The 20,573-nt window shown below is 34.7% G+C and overlaps 1 protein-coding gene across 1 annotated transcript; it reads right to left on the minus strand.

Moving 5' to 3' along the window:
• Window positions 1-6,875: 6,875 nt before the first annotated feature.
• Window positions 6,876-19,424, minus strand: LOC100372928 (eukaryotic translation initiation factor 4E-like). The gene is made up of 7 exons (XM_002737092.4): window positions 19,347-19,424; window positions 15,031-15,260; window positions 12,590-12,653; window positions 12,146-12,259; window positions 11,716-11,855; window positions 9,999-10,053; window positions 6,876-7,062 (listed from the first exon to the last, which is right to left on the minus strand). The coding sequence occupies exons 1-7, from the start codon at window positions 19,374-19,376 to the stop codon at window positions 7,003-7,005; spliced, it is 693 nt and encodes a 230-aa protein (XP_002737138.1). The 5' UTR covers window positions 19,377-19,424; the 3' UTR covers window positions 6,876-7,002.
• Between the last annotated feature and the right edge of the window lie 1,149 nt (window positions 19,425-20,573).

Here is a 20,573-nt window from a genome sequence, read left to right on the forward strand (position 1 = left end):
TAAGATGTATAATGAGCTGATGTCCCTTAATAATCACATTTCCCAACTTTACTGCTAGAGGGCATTAGACCCAATAAATATTCCCCCTATTTTTTGACCACATAAATTGTGTATAATACATGGAAGGTAAGATGCATTACTAGTATACAGCTTCAAATAAAAAAAACATTTTTAAGATCTGATTATGTATTGCATTTTAAATATCATTGGATGAGATTTACTGTGCATTGGATGCATTTGGTGCATAATTTTCCTAAACCCAGTTGTAGGTAAATATTCTACCATAAATTTACATGACCATGCTAAGTAATGGACTAAATAAAAACAATGAATTTGATTTGCATAATGATTGAACCAGTTTCACATATTAAAAGGGTCTTCAATAAATTAGCATTGCGATGCATAATTATCATGTTATCAATCACTGAAATTGCTCAGTTTTGTCGCTTTCTGGACAACAGTCCACCACTGTTTTTCACAGAATAACATTCCCAGTATACCAAATACTAACTTGTACATGTATAAAGTATGATCCAAAAGGTGTACATGTTACTATAAATTAGTTATTTATCTGCGGCTGCATAGAGTTTTATTACATTTTAACAATTAAAAATATCTTTTAATTGTTCATCTCGATAATGGCGTACAAATTATTACCTCATCTATTTACATCTAAATATATCATGTCTAAATAAAAAAGTTCCAGACAATTTTTAGTTACAGTCAAAAGATGGCAAACCGATCAGTGAAGTCGAGTCTATCTTGAAAACTAGGAGAAATTTAACTATTCCGAGCCTCGCTTTCCAATATCATCTTGTAAGCTAACAGTACTAAAATAAACACAGAGGGGATGAACCAGAAACATCCAATCTCGCTAAGACTTTCATAATTTAAGCTCCTATTTCTTTATCCCATCATTTTGAAAACATGTATTGTCACAGTTACATGCTAATAACTGGCGAACAATGCCCTGATCATAATCATACGAGGTTATTACGAGAATACTTCAAAGTATGCATGAAGACAGTACAGCTGTAGTATTGACCGGTGCGCAGCAGGGGTTGATGTGTGGCGTACTGTTCGAGTGCATACTTTGAGGTATTCTCATGATAACCATATTATTATACATCTTTTTCTTCCAAGGATACATCATGGGAATGCCAAAATCCAAAAAGTTGTTTTTATTACTAGAGGACGCTTACACACGTAGTAATCATTCCATATTTGGAATTTGCATTTCCTTGTATAGTAGGATGAAAATACCCAGTAAATTACCGCAAAATTACGACACGCTGTAACTTAAGGCGTTACGACAACAGATGTATAATAATAATCCTTGGTAATTATTTTTAAATTTTTTTAAACTTTATTCCTCATGAAGCTGTATACTCTCAATGATAAATTTATTGAAATACTGGCAGTGTCCCTTTGATGCAGCGTACACGCGACTACTATAATGTTACTTTGTGATATACCATACACTGTACATGGTAAGTAATATTTTATTTTTATGCATATTTTGCACTTCATACCCAACAAATATCGCAACACGAAGTAGCCAAGTGTGGAGCAATGTCAATGGGAAAACAGTGGGCATACAACAACTTCATGGAATTATAACCTTATTCGCCACACGTCAGACTCACGAAAGTGCTATGGTCGTGCAGCACACATGAATTCTATGTAAACACATTATGTATGTTGGCATATCTAACATGTCTCGCATAATGGTGTTGGTCCCATGTGTCAATGTACACAATGCATACTTGCATGCTGTACAACTACAATGAATTTTACTTCTAAAAAAACATCTAAGAAATGCATGACACAGTGCCCTCTGTAGTTATTCATTGGAAGTAATGAGCTTTTTCTATTGGTGGTGCCCTTCATACGAGTAGTGGCCCTACATGGCATATGACTAACAATTTGACCCTTCGGATTTGTTGTGAACCAGGCTTCAATGTCATGTCAGGTCAATTTAGTTGCAAACACAAAAAACAAATTCATATACAAGCCACAACTTTTGTGTGTAATGGGACCATACTCAACCACTATGATTTAACACTAAGTAACCAGGAGACTAAAAATTTGATGGACAAGCAGAATGCCTGTACCATTACTAGTTACCTGCCTTGCATGGCTTGGTGCACCATGACAAACAGAAAGAAGCTAATGGGAAATGATATTCACACAAACAGATTGACAGACACGCTGCACACACTCCTACAAGCAAAATCATGAAAGAAATCCAATACATATTGAATAAACTAACAGTATTTATTTTCAAATAGAAAATGTTTACTACAAACTTAGTAGTAAATTTCTTTTTTCACTTGTAGATGATTATGATTAATGATTGAGGGAGAGCAAAATAAGAAACAAAGCACATCTGTACTTGAAAATATACATGTACAGTTGTGTTTACAAATAGACATGATATTCACATAACAGACTTGTTATAAAAACTTTCTAAACACTTATCCTGGTTCAATTTCTGCTTCGAGTTGCAACACTGAAAATGCCGTAAGCAATGTCAACCTGTTCATTTAACGCTAATTGCGACTAAAACTGAGCTTCGCGAACATAACTACACCCATAGAAAATTTTACACTCTCATTGTCTTAATTTGTTTTCTCATTAAAGAACAGTGGTTAAGGCGATCGCACATTTTACGTTACTGCTATCTGTGGTTCGGAACCTCTTTCAAATGCACGCTTTCGAAACAACCACCACTCTTTACATCCATTTTGTGTAAACAATATATTTTAAAGACGCATACGTTGCATGAGACATTAACGAACGTGATGCCAACTGTGGCACTACAGGTACTTGCATTTATGGATATACGATCTCGTGCATTCAGAGTTAATTTTTGACGTAAAAGAATTCCACCAGGAGAAAACATGCAATAATGAGAAAAACAAAAGTAAATGATTTAAGTCGTTGGCATGACATCTTGTTCTGAAGGAAAAACACTTGAGGCAGGACATCAAACAAACTTTCCAATATTCCCCATACAGATTACCATGGCAACACAAATAACATTGTTCTGTTAGTTTCTTGTATATAAACTTATAATTTTTTGTTGTTTTGTATTTTATCCAAAAAATATGGTCGTAGTAGTGGGTTTGATTTTGTAACATGCAAAATCGGTGAAATTCTAGAGATAATATTAGCGATTATATAATTTCAGTGCAAAAACCTGTTAACTATCTACACAGACCAAAAGGAAGTGTTTCATCAGGAAATGCTTTGTAATGTTGCTGTGGATTTTTTTTTTGGATGAATACTTAAAAAAAGAAAAACAAAATATACCATCATTTTGAATTCTGTATGTTAAAAATATAATTAAAAGAAAGAAAAAAATATTGATCAGATTTATATAAGTTTTGTTGAAGTTGAATTTTAACACAGGCTACAAGCTTATCTAAACTATGATGAAATGTGCTTCAAGATTGGAAGTTGAAGAATAAATATACAATAAGAAATAATTTTCAAAACAAAACAGATGTTCTACTTTGTATATTTTAAATTGCTTAGTGCAAATATATGATGAATTCAAAATTGAACACAACAGATCTATGGTGGTTAAAAATTAGACTGATAAGTAGACACAAAAAAATAACCATCTACCAACAGATATGGTGCATTTTCTCCAGTCAAAATTTTGGTTCCACAATTTCATGAATATTTCAATAACTTTGTTTTGGACTTAGTGAACAGATTTTCCCCCATTCACAACACTGACTGATCAAAATTGAGAATATATGAGGGGAAAAAATATAGTAGGCATTTTATGAAAGATGACCAAAAAGTTGAGTGGTGTTAAAAAGGTTGGAGTGTATACCTATAAACTACATACAAAGTCATTTTAAAGTAATCCACAGAAATTTACACATTTTATAATGAAAGCATCTTTTTTTCAAGTTTATGTAATTATTTACATAAATTAACATAAAAGCAGCTGCAGTTACTTTGCCAGCTGCAAGTAGGTTTGAAACACAAAAATCTAGCAGCTAATAATGTCAACATTCTAGAATTACCTAAAGTTAGCACTATCAAAATGTTGCTAAGCAACCTACATTTCCAGGCTACTGCTAAGTCCACAATGAGATTCCCATCAACTCTGGGGTAAAGTGGTCATATAGCAAAGGGGACTGGAAATGTAGTCAATATTTCTATTGTCTGTAATGCATTTATTTACAAAAAAAATTGTTAAGCATAATAAATGACTGATGGAAGAATAATGTTGCCTTGATTGAACTAAGCTCACAGGTATACCCATATAAGGGCATATCAGAGACTAGTGTTGATCTGATTGAACTATACTCCCAGGTATACCCATATATGGGCATATCAGAAACTAGTGTTGATCTGATTGAACTAAGCTCACATGTATATCCATATATAGGCATATCAGGAAATAGTGTTGATCTGATTGAACTATACTCCCAGGTATACCCATATACATGTATGGGCACATCAAAAAATAGTGTTGATCTGATTGAACTAAGCTCACATGTATATCCATATATAGGCATATCAGAAAATAGTGTTGAGTTATGCCCATTGCATGTAGAATGGATGTATTACATAGATGCATTGCATGTACTTTCTCGAACACTGTAACCGACATCCATATACAAAGAATAGAGTCTGAATATCTGTTATAACTGTGGACATGTGGATGAGGTGTGATTCGTTGTCAAATCAAACAATTGCAGTGATATGTAAATGTTACTGTGCCAAGTAAATTTCACCAAAGGACTTGAGTAATCGCGGAAATTAGAGAAAGATTGATCATTTGTAAATCTAAACTAGTACAACATCAATAAAAATAACAAGTTTTTGGGCCCATTTATTCTCTTTCTACAAATGTGTGTTTGAAATTTTCATTCAACCTGACAGATCATACCTCTATTTTAATATGAAAAAAAAATGAATCACCAAAAATTATTCTAGTAATTGATGCACAAGACAAAAATAATTTCCATTTGTATATTAATTTGCACTCTTGAAAAACATTACCACTGTGCTAGGTTATGGCACAAAAAAAAAAAGTGCAGCAACATTGCCCATGGGCAATCTTATTTGTTGGTCGATGTTTCAGCTAAATACATCAGCAGAGAAAATTAAATGGTCTACAAAATACCGTGTAAACTCTGTCGCAACGAAGTGGTTTGCCGAGTGAAAATAGGTCACCCCCCCCCCTAATTTTGACAGTGTTTTGACCTACAAGAAACCATATTAACATTACCACAGAAAGAAAAAACATTCTGTACTACCGGTACTATTCTGTAATGAGGGAAAATAAAAAGTGTTTTTGTCGCAAAGCTGATCTTCAAAGCCGGGCATAGTTTAGAACTGTTTTAGGTACATGTCTTATCACTGTTGGAGTTAACTCTAGAGCCAGGTATCGTACACATGGACTATCTGGAGAGATAATACCCATGTGGAATAAAAACTTGTCTACAAAAAATCAGTGATACAGAATTCTGAAGTTTAAAATCTTTTGATGTCAACACATCGCCTGCTTAGCTGCCGCCGCCTTTCATTCTGGCTATCCATGGACGCTTTTAGCAGGAGATGCGCTAAGTTAGACAGGCTTCACATCAATCAGCTACACAACAACTGATTTCAAATAATCAGTGAAGGTTATTCAGACACATATAGTAGCCACAGTGACTTTCATGTTAGATGCTACAGACAATGTGAGTCATTTGTAGCAGTGGTAACAGTACAGTTGGTAGATGCATATTCTCAGGAGGTGGGCATCTGGCTATTTTCACAATCTGGCAACCATGATGGTGAAAAAGACCGAAAACTCTCAGAAAACTGCACTTTGATATACTGTGGAATACTTTATTTTCGCTGGAATTAATTTTCGCTGAAAAGGCTTTTTGGGCATTTTTTATGGATTTTATTTTCACTGATTTTTGATGAGTTTAATGTAAAATATAGGAAAAAAAGTATATTTGCTGGATTTTATTTTCACGGAATCATCCCTTCAGCGAAAATAGGGAAAATAAATTCCAAGCGAAAATAAAGTATTCTACAGTAGTTGTTGAGACTCCCCTGAACAGGGTAAGATTACCACTACATGTGCAACATATATAAATCTGATTGCTTCGAATTACTTCAAAGTTGAGTTTGTGCTGTTTAAGCCATGTTCCACAGCAGCTCACACAGAGCCCATAAAAATACATGGCACAGTGGTGTGCATCTTAGAAATGTAGAACTTTCTGCGACATAGCCCCGCCCCCTGAGAATACTATTTCACACACATTGTAAACAAGTTTATAGTACACTCAAACTATAAACTAAAGAATACATAAAAAGTATAAGGCCCATTTCAGATTGGTACTTTACAATCTGTTGACTGTACAGGAAAGAAACAAGGAGGGGCGGTATATGTAGAAAAAGAAGCTAAGCTCAGCTCAGCTCAACTCAACTCAGCTCACACCTTCAAGGCAACATTATATGAACAGCACTACTGTAAACACAGTTAAAATGTTTGAGAAAAATAAATATGACAACAGATGCAATTTAGTTAATTGGCGGAAATCACAAACAAAGAAAATACTGTGAACCCCCTGTAATTGGTCAAAATTTTGAAATCATGAATTTTGATTGCAGCATTGTAGCAATGGGGTCCTGAAGAAACCAAGTCGCAGCAAATTTCGCAAAATTTTGTCGTCACGAATGCCCTTATTAAATAATCAAATTGCGGAAATTCCTAGCAGTGAAATAAAATGGTTTACAGTAATTTCCTTGTAGCATTTTAAGTGACACCGAAATCAAATGACTTGAATTGAAACATGCTGGCACAGCTGATTCAAAAATAAATGCAAAGCTATCATGTAATACATTTCACATCATCCTAGGGGATTATGACATACATTTCACATCATCCTAGGTGGTCTTGATTCCCGGGTCAGCGATGTCCATGTATAATTTAGCTAGAAGTCTACCACACCATACACACAGCAGAAGTAACTAGTATCACGTACTGTAGAGGTTCTTAGCTGTTGAACCGGTCTTACTAATAGTATCTGCATGTGCCTGTAAAAATTGTGAAAAATAAATAACAGACGAAAGTAACTCACAAAATAAGAAACTACTGTAGAATACTTTATTTTCGCTTGGAATTTATTTTCGCTATTTTCGCTGAAAGGATGATTCCGTGAAAATACAATCCAGCGAATATACTTTTTTTCCTATATTTCACATTAAACTCATGAAAAATCAGTGAAAATAAATTCCAAGCAAAACACCCAAAAAGCGTTTTCAGCGAAAATTAATTCCAGCGAAAATAAAGTATTCCACAGTATTTGTTAAGTAGCAGAAAAAAATTCACTGTGGTTCAATGACTTGATGGGCGAAGTAACCAAAATATTTGGCCATCAGTACCTCTCTCCTGATCTGGACGTTATGCTAAACCTGAGTAGTTGCACATTCATGTACAATACATAACTAGATTTGTGTTCCACTATTTGGTTAAAAATGATTACTCACATCTGAGTAAATTTGAGATGTTTCTTGTGTTGTAGCCATGGCCACCTATCCTGAAACAGTCGACTGTTTCCAACTTTCCAACTCCAGCAGAAGTAAAAGTGCACCACCAAACTATATGTTTATCATCATCATAATACTGAATAATTTAACTATACTATTAACGATATATTTTCGGTCAGAGCTTTTTTTGAAACATTTTTAGTAGACTCAGCGATGTGTATAGTAATCATGTGAGATTTTAAGCGTTTTCAAAATGATCCGAAGGTGTGACATCAGTGGACTAAACCCTTAAAATCAACAAGACGAGCAGCCTCTCGGCTGAGATAGCTCCGCTGATAGCAATGCACATTACAATTAAAGAACAAAAGAAATCATTAGAAAATGAACAATATGTATAGTATCAAAGCAATCAGACTTGAGGTTTTCAACAATATTGGAAAATATCACTTTTTACCAAAAATGACACAAAATATTTACCAAAATTAGAGAATTAAAGATATCATTACAAAATGAACAAATCTTAGAGAGGTCCACATGTAGTATCTATATATGTAATATCAAAGCAATTGGACTTGCGGTTTTTGACAAGAAGTTGAAAATATCACTTTTTACCAAAAATGACAAAAATATTCACCAAAAATAGAGAATTTGACATGAAATGAACAAATCTGAGAAAGTACCATCCAAGGTACTTGCATATCAAATTTGAAAACATTTTGACTTGCGGTTTTGAAGAAGAAGTTGAAATTGTAAAGTTGACGCTGCCAACGACGACGACGGATAATCAGTAATATGAACAGCTCCGCTGTGTCGACTTTGTCAACAGCAGAGCTAAAAAAAGTTGGAATGGACATTCTCCTTATACCATTATCCGCAGATTCTTACACCAATCATCTGCCCTCATTTATAAAAGAACTTGGAGTTAAAGACAAATGCCGAAAAATTAAAATGGTAAACAAGCAGCCTATCGGCTGAGATAGCTCCGCTGTTAGAAATGCACATTTCAATTAAAGAACTGAAGATATCATCAGAAAATGAACAATATGTATAGTATCAAAGCAATCGGTCTTACAGTTTTTAACAAGAAGTCGAAAATATCACTTTTTACCAAAAATGCTAAAAATTAGAGAATTAAAGATATCATTACAAAATGAACAATTCTGAGAGAGGTTCACATGTAGTACCTATATATGTAATATCAAAGCAATTGCACTTGTGGTTTTTAACAAGAAGTCGAAAATATCACTTTTTACCAAAAATGACAAAAATATTCACCAAAATTAGAGAATTAAAGATATCATTACAAAATGAACAATTCTGAGAGAGGTTCACATGTAGTACCTATATATGTAATATCAAAGCAATTGCACTTGCGGTTTTTAACAAGAAGTCGAAAATATCACTTTTTACCAAAAATGACAAAAATATTCACCAAAATTAGAGAATTGAAGATATCAACATGAAATGAACAAACCTAAGAGAGGTCTACCCAAGGTACATATACACCAAGTATCAAAGCATTCAGGCTTGTAGTTTTCAAGAAGAAGTCGAAAAAGTAAAACATTGACACGGACGACGACGACGGACAAATAATTCATGCTATGCAAGAGGTAGCAATGACGTAATGTGGAAACAGAAGTGTCGAACAAATAGGCAATTACGCAGCATTCAAACGTTTGTAATTGTTTTTAATTTCACTGCCTAAATGTTTCTGAATTGTTTGGTGATTGGTGTTAATGACGACTTCACACTACTGTGATCTTTTCCAGTAGTTAGATCTGCATAATAAGTGGGCTGTCAATTTAATGTCGTATTATGACAATCACACTTGAATCAAATTGAATTTTTGCTGTGTTTCACTCAATTATTTGTGTTATACAATCAAATGCTGCCATTCTCGTCATGACCCAACATGTTAAAACATTTTGTCTCTTTTTATTTTGAATCTTTATTTTTACTTAGACAATCGATGGAATACACCAGTGTATGAACATACCCAGTAACCTGGCAAATAATTATTAGACAAGCCAAACATCAAACTCCATCTTGACAAACTTGGGGAAAAAATAGACGCGGAGATGTCAGCACTTCAAACGATTTCATTGATCACCATTCAAGTGACTGATTGTACATTGACCAACGACCAGCTACACCAGAAAAAACAATGTTGTATCTAACTCAACCCTATACGATAAACTTAATGTGTTCTTTATGGTCCACTCGTACTCAAGCAACAAGTACACAAGTCTCAATTTAGTCAAAGACGATTAAATTGAATAAGAATTATATACATTATCGGCATTGCACGCTGACCTGCAAGTTCCCCTGCGTATGTCACCAGGGGAATTTGAGTATGCAAATGACAAGATAATGAATAACCACATTTTAAAATACATAAAAATAAAAATGTTTTAGTATATAACACAGCATTTAGCTGACCTTTAAAAGCAGTAAATTAAAAAAATAAACCAAAAACAACTTACCTGGAAGCCCAGGATATGTTTTGGTGCAAGATTAAGTCTTTCTTTAAATAAACGTCTGTAAATATAAATAGTAATTTGTGTCATGCAAATACCATGGTAATATGTGATTAAAACAAGCCAAGCATTATAGTAATATAGCTGGAACATAAACATGTCAAGAATATGATTATGATGATTGTTTAACATTAAAATGATTGACATTTGTATCTGATCGTCAAACGAGTATTGAGAGACATTGCTCTGGAACAGCATTAATTAAAACAAAATCAGCCATTTTGAATACATGTATAATGAATATATAAAATTTGAACATAATTAGTCAAAGCATGTCAGAGATATGGCACTAGAGCTGCATTCATTAATACAAAATGGCCACCAGTCGGCCATTTCAAAAATAAAATGACGTGCATCAGGAACACATAATGTCTAATGTATGTAACCAAGATTGAACAAAATCCATCCAGAAATGCCAGAAATGCTTGATATTTGATGATTTTTTAGCACAAAAATGGCCACCATTCGGCCGTTTTGAATAGAATCGTCAAACCAATATATCTGTATATCTATGACATGATCTATAATGTATATTTAAAATTTGAACATAATCAGTCAAAGTAAGTCAGAGATATGGCACTAGAACCACATTCATTAAAACAAAATGGCCGCCAGTCGGCTATTTTTAATCTTATCTGAAAAACAAAATGATGTGCATCAAGGTCCTATAATGTCTAACCTATATACCAATTTTGAAAAATGCTTGATTTTGATGATTTTTAGCACAAAAATGGCCGCCATTTGGCCATTTTGAATCAGATTGTGAAACATATGCATATGTATAATATCATGTATGATGTATGTGTGAAGTTTGATCGTGATTGGTCCAGGCATTTCTAAGATACAGGTCTGGACGGACGCACACATGCATGCACACACGCACGCACGCACGCACGCACGCACGCACGCACGCACGCAGATCAAAACATAAGTCCCCGTTTTCGGACTGCGTCTGAACGGGGACTAACAAGTGACTGCCCAGTGGCCTTAATACATGGCTGATAAATGTCACATCCTTGTACTTTGTGAGGAAGAAGTCACAATTACACACCAAAAAATATCTAGTGCAGATTAAAGTATCATAAATGTGCCAATGTATTGTGTGATCTTCTTTTATACATACACAAAAAAAAAATTCAACTACCATAGATTTTTAGCTTGCACGTTGTTTTGCATGTTATTTTTTTTAGATTATTCAAACTCACTAATCCTGATATAGTTTAACAATACCTAATGTAGTGTGCCCTTCAAGCCGATATGACACGCCACTGACTCGCAAAGATTTCCTGTGATGCAACTTGTTGTGCTGTAAAACGCGTCTTTTTCGCGAGTTTAGCGAGAGAACTGATTTGCTAATTCAAGATGTCGCTAATGACTTTATTATCAATTCAAAATTGCCGCCAAACAAAGAAATCAACAATGACAAGAAATTCGCTAAATCAACATTTCGCTATTAACGGCATTTTACCACAATTCGCTAAAATTGCATGCCGCTTTTTCAACAGGTTTTACAGTAATTTACTTGCGCAGCATACTAACCTACCCAGCATTCAACAGACTGAATAAAATTAATTTTGACTTAGGGTCCATATAATATTAGTCCTGTTAGATTGCACACTGACTACATGCATTGCTTTCAATCTCTCCCATGCTTTATCCTTACCCTATTTTACATGTTTCATCTCCTCTAGTGGAATCAGCCGTCCATATTGCTATTTTGTCTCCTTTATTACGAATATTTACAACTGCGCCATTCACTTCATCACTTTCCTCTCCAAATGCTTCTCCTATAAGACATAATAACTAGAAAAAAAAAAAGTCTTTTAGTTCAAATTTTATTCATACTTGATGACCGTTTCAATGGTTATCCTACAGTGCACCCTCGAGTGACAAAGCACTTCTATGAAGTAAAAGGTCGAAACGAAGGCTGTCAATATTGTTTTAATTCATAGTCTACCATCAGATCATGTTAGAGAAATTTTACTATATTCTTGATGACGAATGACTACACAATTGTTGATTTGAACTATATTTCATTAATTTGTATATTTTATTTTGAAGACACTGAAAAAGTTCAAAACACTTCTACTTACAGTTTCTAACCAAAATCGGTCTAGATCATGATTTCTGTTATGTTTCTGCAAATTTAATAACCAACGTCCACCACGTTTATTTCTTTCATCTTCCCACATAGGTTCAATACCATCCTAAAAAAACAAATTCAGTCAAAGTACTAGAAGACAAAGTACAGAGCACAACAGCTGGAGTTGGTTTGAGCCAGCAAAAATGAGCATTTAAACATGTTCAGCTTGCATCAAGTTCAGCTCAAGAAACCCTCAGTGTTGAACTAGGATAGACCTGAACAATGTAAACGAGAACATGTCAAGTGCACTATTTCAGCTCAACTCTGAACGACATGGGGAAAACTTGTAACACATAAACATACAAGAGATAATCTCATGTTATTTTGTGGAGGAGCAATAATTTGACTCTGATAAAATGCTACCATGTAAACCTAGCGTATCTCTGCAACCTACCTTGAACAGTGAGTAGTCGCATCCAGATTGTAACCTACTTGCAGCCTGAATGTGATTATATAGCCTATTAAAAACAACGATTATCTCTGTAACTATAAAAACATTGAAAGCATAACTGACAATTTTAACACCATTTGTTGCGTTCAGACTGAAAGTGATATCCATACAACAATTTGCAGAATATTTCCCTTGTGTCATTGCACGCTGGTTAAATCAATATATTCAAATTATATTGTATATCAATATAAGCATGTGTCATTGCTTGCTGCTATTTAACTGTGATTAACCTTTTCACCACCAGACTCTCACCCACATTCTTCTGCACTTTTTCCTTACATTCTTCAATATTTCAGAAAATGAATCCTTATATTGGAGACAACAGACAAAATTTGAGTAAATTTTCAGTTTTTACTCAAAATATTTGGCTATTTTTTGTTCTAATCTTCTAAAGGAAAGTGTAGACTATAAACAGGACTATTTTGTGAATTTGTGATGAAATGAGGAAACTGGTGGTGAAAATTTTCCTATCGTTTCAGTCATTTTTTGAACGATTATGTTTAACTAAATATTGCTACACTACAGCAAGTTATTATCAACATTGTCGGTAAATGTACAGCAATTGCTTCCAATGTTGTTGAAGTTGTTTTGCTACAATAAAGTTTGTTTTGATACATTTGCAACACACCCAGATTTCAAGTCGCCGCTCCACTGTCCAATCACGCACTCGTTGACTGTGACTGTCACATTCACAGTCATCATGTTTCGGGGTAAACAGGGATTCCCGACTCCACCTGCGATTCGCGAAAAGATAGTTGAGCTGTATTTAGAAGAAATATCTTTTGCTGACATAGCGAAAAGGGTTGGTGTGACAAAATCTACTGCATATAATATATGCAAAAATTTCACCTCAACTGGTGATATTGAACATGATACTGGCGGTCCACAGCAATGCCCAAAACTTAATGATAACGTGTTACATCGAATTATACAAGAAGACTAAGCCAAGTATTTATTTGAGGGAGATTAGAATAAATTTAATTGCCGAAAATGTGTGTACCATCGATACTTTCCCGTGCTTGTCAACTATTCATTGTGTTATTACGAAATATTTGGGGATGAGCCGAAAGAAGTTGACCAGTGTTGCCGCCGAGTCTAGGACGTAACGCAAAGAGTGGACTCTGGATTTCATAGATATTGTTACCAACTATGATGTCGAACAAGTACATTGGTTGGATGAATCATCCGTTATTAAAACTACTGGAAATCGCGTGTACGGTCACGCTAAAATGGAAAAGCGTTGTGGGTCCAATGACAGCGGCTAGAAGTCTGGGTGCGTCGCAAATGTATCAAAACAAACTTTATTGTAGCAAAACAACTTCAACAACATTGGAAGCAATTGCTGTACATTTACCGACAATGTTGATAATAACTTGCTGTAGTGTAGCAATATTTGGTTAAACATAATCGTTCAAAGAATGACTGAAACAATAGTAAACAATTTGTATTATTGATATACAAGCATACTGTGTAACTATTCATCTGAAACAATTAAATGACAGATAGATGATAGGCTAATTTTAACGGTTGTCATAGGCTACATATTGAGACAGGCAGACATAAACGACCAAAAAACTGAACTTAACTGTGTCAAATGTGATGTTATTGAGGACGAGTTACATTTCATAACTAAGTTATACACCGCACTACAATTTTGTGGTATTTTACAGGGTATTTTCATCCTACCATATTAGGAAATTCAAATTCCAAATATGGAATGATTACGTGCATAAGCATCCTCTAATAATAAAAACAAACATGGCTGACACTAGCATTTGACCGGACTCTACACAAAGACGTTCGCTGATTTTGGATTTCGACATTCCCAGTGTATCCTTGGAAGGAAAAGATGTATAATAATAAGGTTATTACAAGAATACCTCAAAGTATGCACTCAGACAGTACACTGCGCATCGACCTCCACTGCTCGTCGGTCGATACTTGAACTGTACGGCCTTCGTGCATACTGGTACTTTGAGGTATCCTCGTAATAATCTTATATTCCATGTTTTCATAGTTTTCCAGACACTCAATGATACTGTCAAATTCAGGTAAACCATGGGCAGTAATTATATACAGCTAACAATTGAACTAGTTCCCTTCATACAGACTACTTTTAAAATTAGAAATGACCAATTTCCCCCAAGTAAATCAATTGACAATTGTGTTTTTATAAAACTATATTGACCTTGAACCTAAAAAGAAATGTCATATCCACTTCACAGTAGAAATAAAACATTCTATTCCATATATCGACCTATTGCAAACCCCTCACCACTACAAATCAATACAAAGTTTAATCATAAGCATCCACACAGATAGATATATCAATATGATGCAGATCAATACCAAGTGAATAAACAAAGAATGTTTATAATACTTACGCCCAGAAGTCTTCAACTGTGTCAAATTTTGTAATTAATCTAAGATTCGCTGCCCATGTTTTTGATTTGTCATTTTTAAAGAACCACAAAGCCCATTTGTGTTGAAGTGGATGCTTGATGTATACCGTGGTGCTAATAGCACCTTCTTCAGTCAACTTGTCTTCCATGACAACTTCCTCTTCTTTCGAGTCAGAGGCCAACCCTTGAGGAGTAGGTTTTACAGGAATAACCTGAAATAAAAAAAAAATGGTTGTTGTTAACAATACTTTTGGGGTTTTCTGAGGTGCTGTCATTAATATAGTAAATTGCAATTTCTTATCAAATTTACCATAAATCAGAAGATGATTAGTAAAATTTGCATTAATACAAGGCCTGACGTTTTAAACTCGCTCTTTTGAAATGTACGTTCCTATTTATTTTCTAGAGTCTGTTGAGGCCAGTGAGTTTGAAAGACAATTATAATTGTCCAAAGCTATAAACTACCTGTTGTGTCTAGCCTGTTACATAGTATATATATGTAAAAAGTAAACTCGATCCCAGGTTGCAACGGCAATTCTGCAACAAAATAGGGGGCAACAATTGATGTCATTGGTAAGGGTGCACATAATTATATGTACCACTTCACATACAGTGGAGAATGGGTTCGCATAACAGCAGTGTTCTCCCAGGCCAAAACAGCAACGCGATCGGATTTGCCCGCGACGCTATGTGTTTTCTCCGCGATGCTATTATTTATCCCGTGATCTGATTTCTTCAGTCTCTCACAGACTGTAAAGTTTCCTGGCTAACTAGTTAAATCTACAAATGTATGGTATTAATGCCAAATTCCCGGGATAATCCCCTGTTGTTTCTCATTGGTTGGATATCGTTTAAAAAAAACAAAGCAGTTCTATAAAGGCAAAGCCGTAAACCTCGGTGTCAAACGCTTTTTGCAAAACGTATATTCATATGCAAATGAATAGTCACACTTGGGGTCAAAAGCCACATGTTTCCGGTGTGTACGAAACGTATTTGAATTATTATTTTTAGAAATGTAATCGTACTATTATTCTAGGTTTTGATTTTTATCAGTATTTTTGATATTGTATTTGTGTTTTGAGATCAGAATGTGAAAAATATATATTTATGAAGTAAACAATTTTGACCTCGTGATCGTGAATCCAAGATGGCGTCACCCATGTAAAATCCAGCGAGTGTGAACTTCCCACTCGGATCGCATATCGTGCTCAGATCCGGATGAATTAAGTGAAGCAAAATGGAAAATAATATATTTATCAAGAAATTAGGAATTTTAATCAAGAAACGTGTGGAAATTGGAGTGACACTTGTGTTATTTCTTGGAGGAAAAGCCTAAATTTTACGTGGTATAACAATGACGACAATTCCTAATTCAGACCTCCGTTGTCTCGACTTGTTCACAATTGTGTTGAACAGACAACATCGATGATTAAAAAAAATTTCAGCCCGAAAAAACTATTATTATTACATAGTAGCGTAAATATCGTGACTCGTAACAGTTGTAGTACTTAACCAGAAAACAACAGAAACGGAATACAAGCACTGAGAATCATCAACCCAATGTTTAATTTACCGGGACCGAACAGGGTTTATAAAGTTGCTGATTGCTGGGCCAAGCAAAGAAACAGAAAACTCAGTGTTTCTGCAGGACATTTGCAATACTAAACATGCAGTGCACTTTTATTGTTATACAATAATTGTATACAGATTGTACATAAAATAAATAGAAAAAAAAGGAAAAAAAACTGGTCTTGTTGTATTTCCCCATATGACAAACAACATGTTAATTTATGCAAATTGTATGCTAATTATTATGCAAATTAGCCGCGACTCTATGGAAAAATTTCTGGGGAGAACACTGAACAGTGTTATACAAGAGAATTGAATCTTCACCAAGATAGCATTTTACAGACATTTACATGTTAAGGCATGTCTACATGCCAAAAAGAATACAAATAATAGAGCCCGTTTCCCCCTATAAAACATAATTAATGACAGGATTCAATCATTGCTTAATTCGCTAACAGCTAAATGTGCTAACTTGAAAAGTAATAGAATCTATAATCATAGAATTTAAACGTAGTCGCTATAAATTCAGAAAGGAACCTAATAATTTATTTTCAGGATAAGACCACAGCTCATCACACCCAATGCTTGTAACAGAGGACAAAAATCCAAGGGTCTGTCGTACATCACAGACAGTATAAGATCACCTTCAGGTAAAACAGCAAATACTACATGTAATTTAGCAATTCATAAACAAATCCTTAAAAATGCTCATAAAATAAAGCATGATATTAGGAGGGAAAAAAATCATTGAAGAAGTACTAACATTTTTCATGGTGAAAACAAAGCTCACTGCAAACGAAGTTCATCTACTAGTATTCAAGCTAGTCACAATTTTACAATCTTTTCTTGAACAGGTGTCAGCGACTACAAAAACTTCAATTTCACTCAAATTTTGGTGAAAGACTTAAATGTTTTAAAAATGACTACTAAATTAAAGTACTTAAGGCACATTTTTGAAACTTCAGCTCAGATAAGCACTAAATGATTTTTTTTACTCAAAAAAAAAAATAAGTGTTTTTTTTTTTAACCAAAAGATTACCCACCAGCTGAAACATCATCTGTGCGTGATGTATCCAACAAATACAGTATTGCAGAAGTGCGCACACTGAGACAGTTGTTAAATTGGTCTATTTATAGCAACGGGATTCAACCTGATACAATATAGTTTTATGTCGTTGAATTTCCTCCCAGGACATGCAACTTTGTTTTCATTTCATTGATTTTAAATGAATGAATGAATACAAGGCAGAACGATATGCTGTGAACAATGTTGCCTACAATTAATTAAACAACAACAAAACCAACGGTGCGATGTCAGATGTGTGCAGGTAATTGCATGTCGGAATATAATTGAAGAAAAAAAATAGAAATGTGAACACCTAACATTACCACTTCTATATTAATTAAGCCCTACAACACTGTTGAGCGCCGATGATGCATAAAGTTATAGTCGCTGCTTTATAATGAAGCCCTACACATGGTTACACCCATGATGCATTTCAAGCTATAGGCAATCTTTCCTTTTATGCATGTTTGGGTTGGATTTTAAGTGTAAACATTTGTATTGAAGGGAGTATGTAATGGTTCAGTTTTGAAATTGTACAGGGTTTGTATTGTTGTTATATTTGTAGGCAACATCTAAATTAGCCAACAAAATGTTTCATTGATCAATTCTGTAAAATGAAACAAGATTTTTCAGGTGTTTTTGAGTCAAGAGACACACCACAAGAAACGAAGTCCATACAAAGTAATCTAATTTGTTTTACTGGTGGGGAAAGCTTAGGAAAGCTGGAATTGACAACAATTGAGATCTTTACAGCAAGACATACATTAGAAATGAATGTTCTTATTTTTGGATGAATAATTGGCCATGAGTAATAATAATTAAATCACAATTACGTGAAATTTTACCAGTAATATAACAATGATTGCTGGTCTGTAGTATTTTGTTTATAACATCGTTAACAACACAATGAAAGAATTAATCGACAGTTAAATATTCACCAACACATTGTCCTAACTTAAACTGTGGTTCATAGTCCAATGACCGGCTGTATTTCAACTTCAACTTGTCGGTGGATTGACGACAATAAGATTGCGACCCAACGACTGGATAAAGTAAATGTAGAAAAACGTCTGTCGCAATCTGGAACTACGGAATCGTACTAATCGTATCTAACATTGACGGCGATAATTATAAATATAATAAACAAGCCTGTCCTTTTTTTCCCCGTATAGTATTTTATCATGCATGAACACTCCCCTTTTGAAAACGATAAATTTGCGGTACTAACATTAGTGTAGTACAAATGGAGAAAAATTCCAAGCATAGGCGAGCATGGTCATTTGCTTCTGGTTCACGGATTTTTTTTTAAATTTAACGTTAAGACTACATCACTTGTGAATTTTCGCTGAAATTTAAGCAAACACCAAAATGGGACAAAGTGGTCACATAGGCGGCCAAAAAAAAAAGAAAGCAAAAACAAAGAAAATGCACTTTCTTGTTTTAATCTGGCAAATAAAACCATCGGTCGTGTAGGCAAATGAATAGACGTATGTGAACACATGCCGGTTGAATTTCACTAACATATTTCGATGAAATATCAGGGACGTATAGCATCAATAATTCTGTTTTCCACATTCTGAAGTTCCTGTTACTATATAATTTTACAGCGTCTAGATAAATCGGTCAGAAATACAATCTGTCGCAGCAAATTTGAGAGTTTTACCTGTTTGTCGGATACTTGTTCGGACGCCATTTTGATAGAAGGATCCAATATGGCGACAAAGTCACATGTTACCGACTGGCTCTATGCGCATGCGTGTCGACCGGAAGCGGAAAAAAAGTTCACCAATTGTTTTCCGAATTTTGTTTGCGATACTTTTCAAAGAAAAATCGATAATCGACAATATCGACGATAATCGCCGACGTTATCTGTATAATCTCCGGAAATACTAACGTATTATCGTATGACAAAACAGAAACACATCATCGACAAATATATCATGATTTGAATAGAGATATTTGTCCCCGTGATGGAAATTGGGTTGAAGGGGGAGGGGGGGGGGATGTGCAAAGCAGCCGTATAATGAAAACCAATGGATACGAATGAAAAAATGTCACCATGTCACCCTCTCAATTTGTCAAATGTCCGTTTTGATGACCCATAAAATAGAAAAGCCTGAGTTATTTTTCGTGGAACGTGACCTTACAGTTTGATGGTATGTGGTGCGGTGTATTATGCCCGTAATCGGACTTGGTATTCGGACAACTCCGGGTACAAGAAATCTTGGATTTTACCAAGGAACTTCATGGTGTACTCCGTCGTCTTCAAGTTGTTAAAAATAGTTCCTTCGCATGTGTTACATCAATGTCATAACCAATTATTATTTTAATCACTTATATATTTATTGCTGTAAACCAATAGAAAATTTGTATTATTAAAACCACCGCGCTTCAAACTGGGACCCGGGGGTCACTCTATATTAAAACCATACACCATGTGCGTTCTTGCTAAAAAATAAAATAATAGGCTCCTAGGGCTGGCAGCTCATTGGCAAACCATGCCCCTTATTGCGGACGCAATGTAAATTTAGTACCCCCTAGAGCAGACATATTGAAGAAAAAAACACCCCCTATTTCAGACATGTATTGAGAACATCCTGCCCCCTATTGCGAGCATTCTCTGTCGTTTTTTGCACTCGAACAAGTTACTGTGTATGCAACCCCTGTTGGTGTCATTCGTTGTTTGATGAAGAAAGATGAGAACTATTGACATGATTGTGAATATGATCATTTATTTGATAGTTTAATACTATCTGTAGCTGAATATGATCAAGATTCCAAGCAAAACACGCAAAATATATTAGTAACAGATAATCAAGTTGATAAAATAATTTATAATTTAAAAAATAACAATGCTGCTGGTCCGGATGAGATCATACATGAAATCATT

This window comes from Saccoglossus kowalevskii, chromosome 19 (genome assembly GCF_978046115.1).
Source record: "Saccoglossus kowalevskii chromosome 19, keSacKowa6.1, whole genome shotgun sequence".
In the NCBI taxonomy this organism is placed as follows: domain Eukaryota; kingdom Metazoa; phylum Hemichordata; class Enteropneusta; family Harrimaniidae; genus Saccoglossus; species Saccoglossus kowalevskii.

Coding starts and splice junctions, on each gene's coding strand:
- LOC100372928 (XM_002737092.4), bottom strand. CDS start 19,376: ATGGCGTCCGAACAAGTATCCGACAAACAG. Junction 10,054..11,715: donor GATGAAACATGTAAAATAGG/GTAAGGATAAAG, acceptor TTATATTTACAG/ACGTTTATTTAAAGAAAGAC. Junction 7,063..9,998: donor AACATATCCTGGGCTTCCAG/GTAAGTTGTTTT, acceptor CAATTTTTACAG/GCACATGCAGATACTATTAG.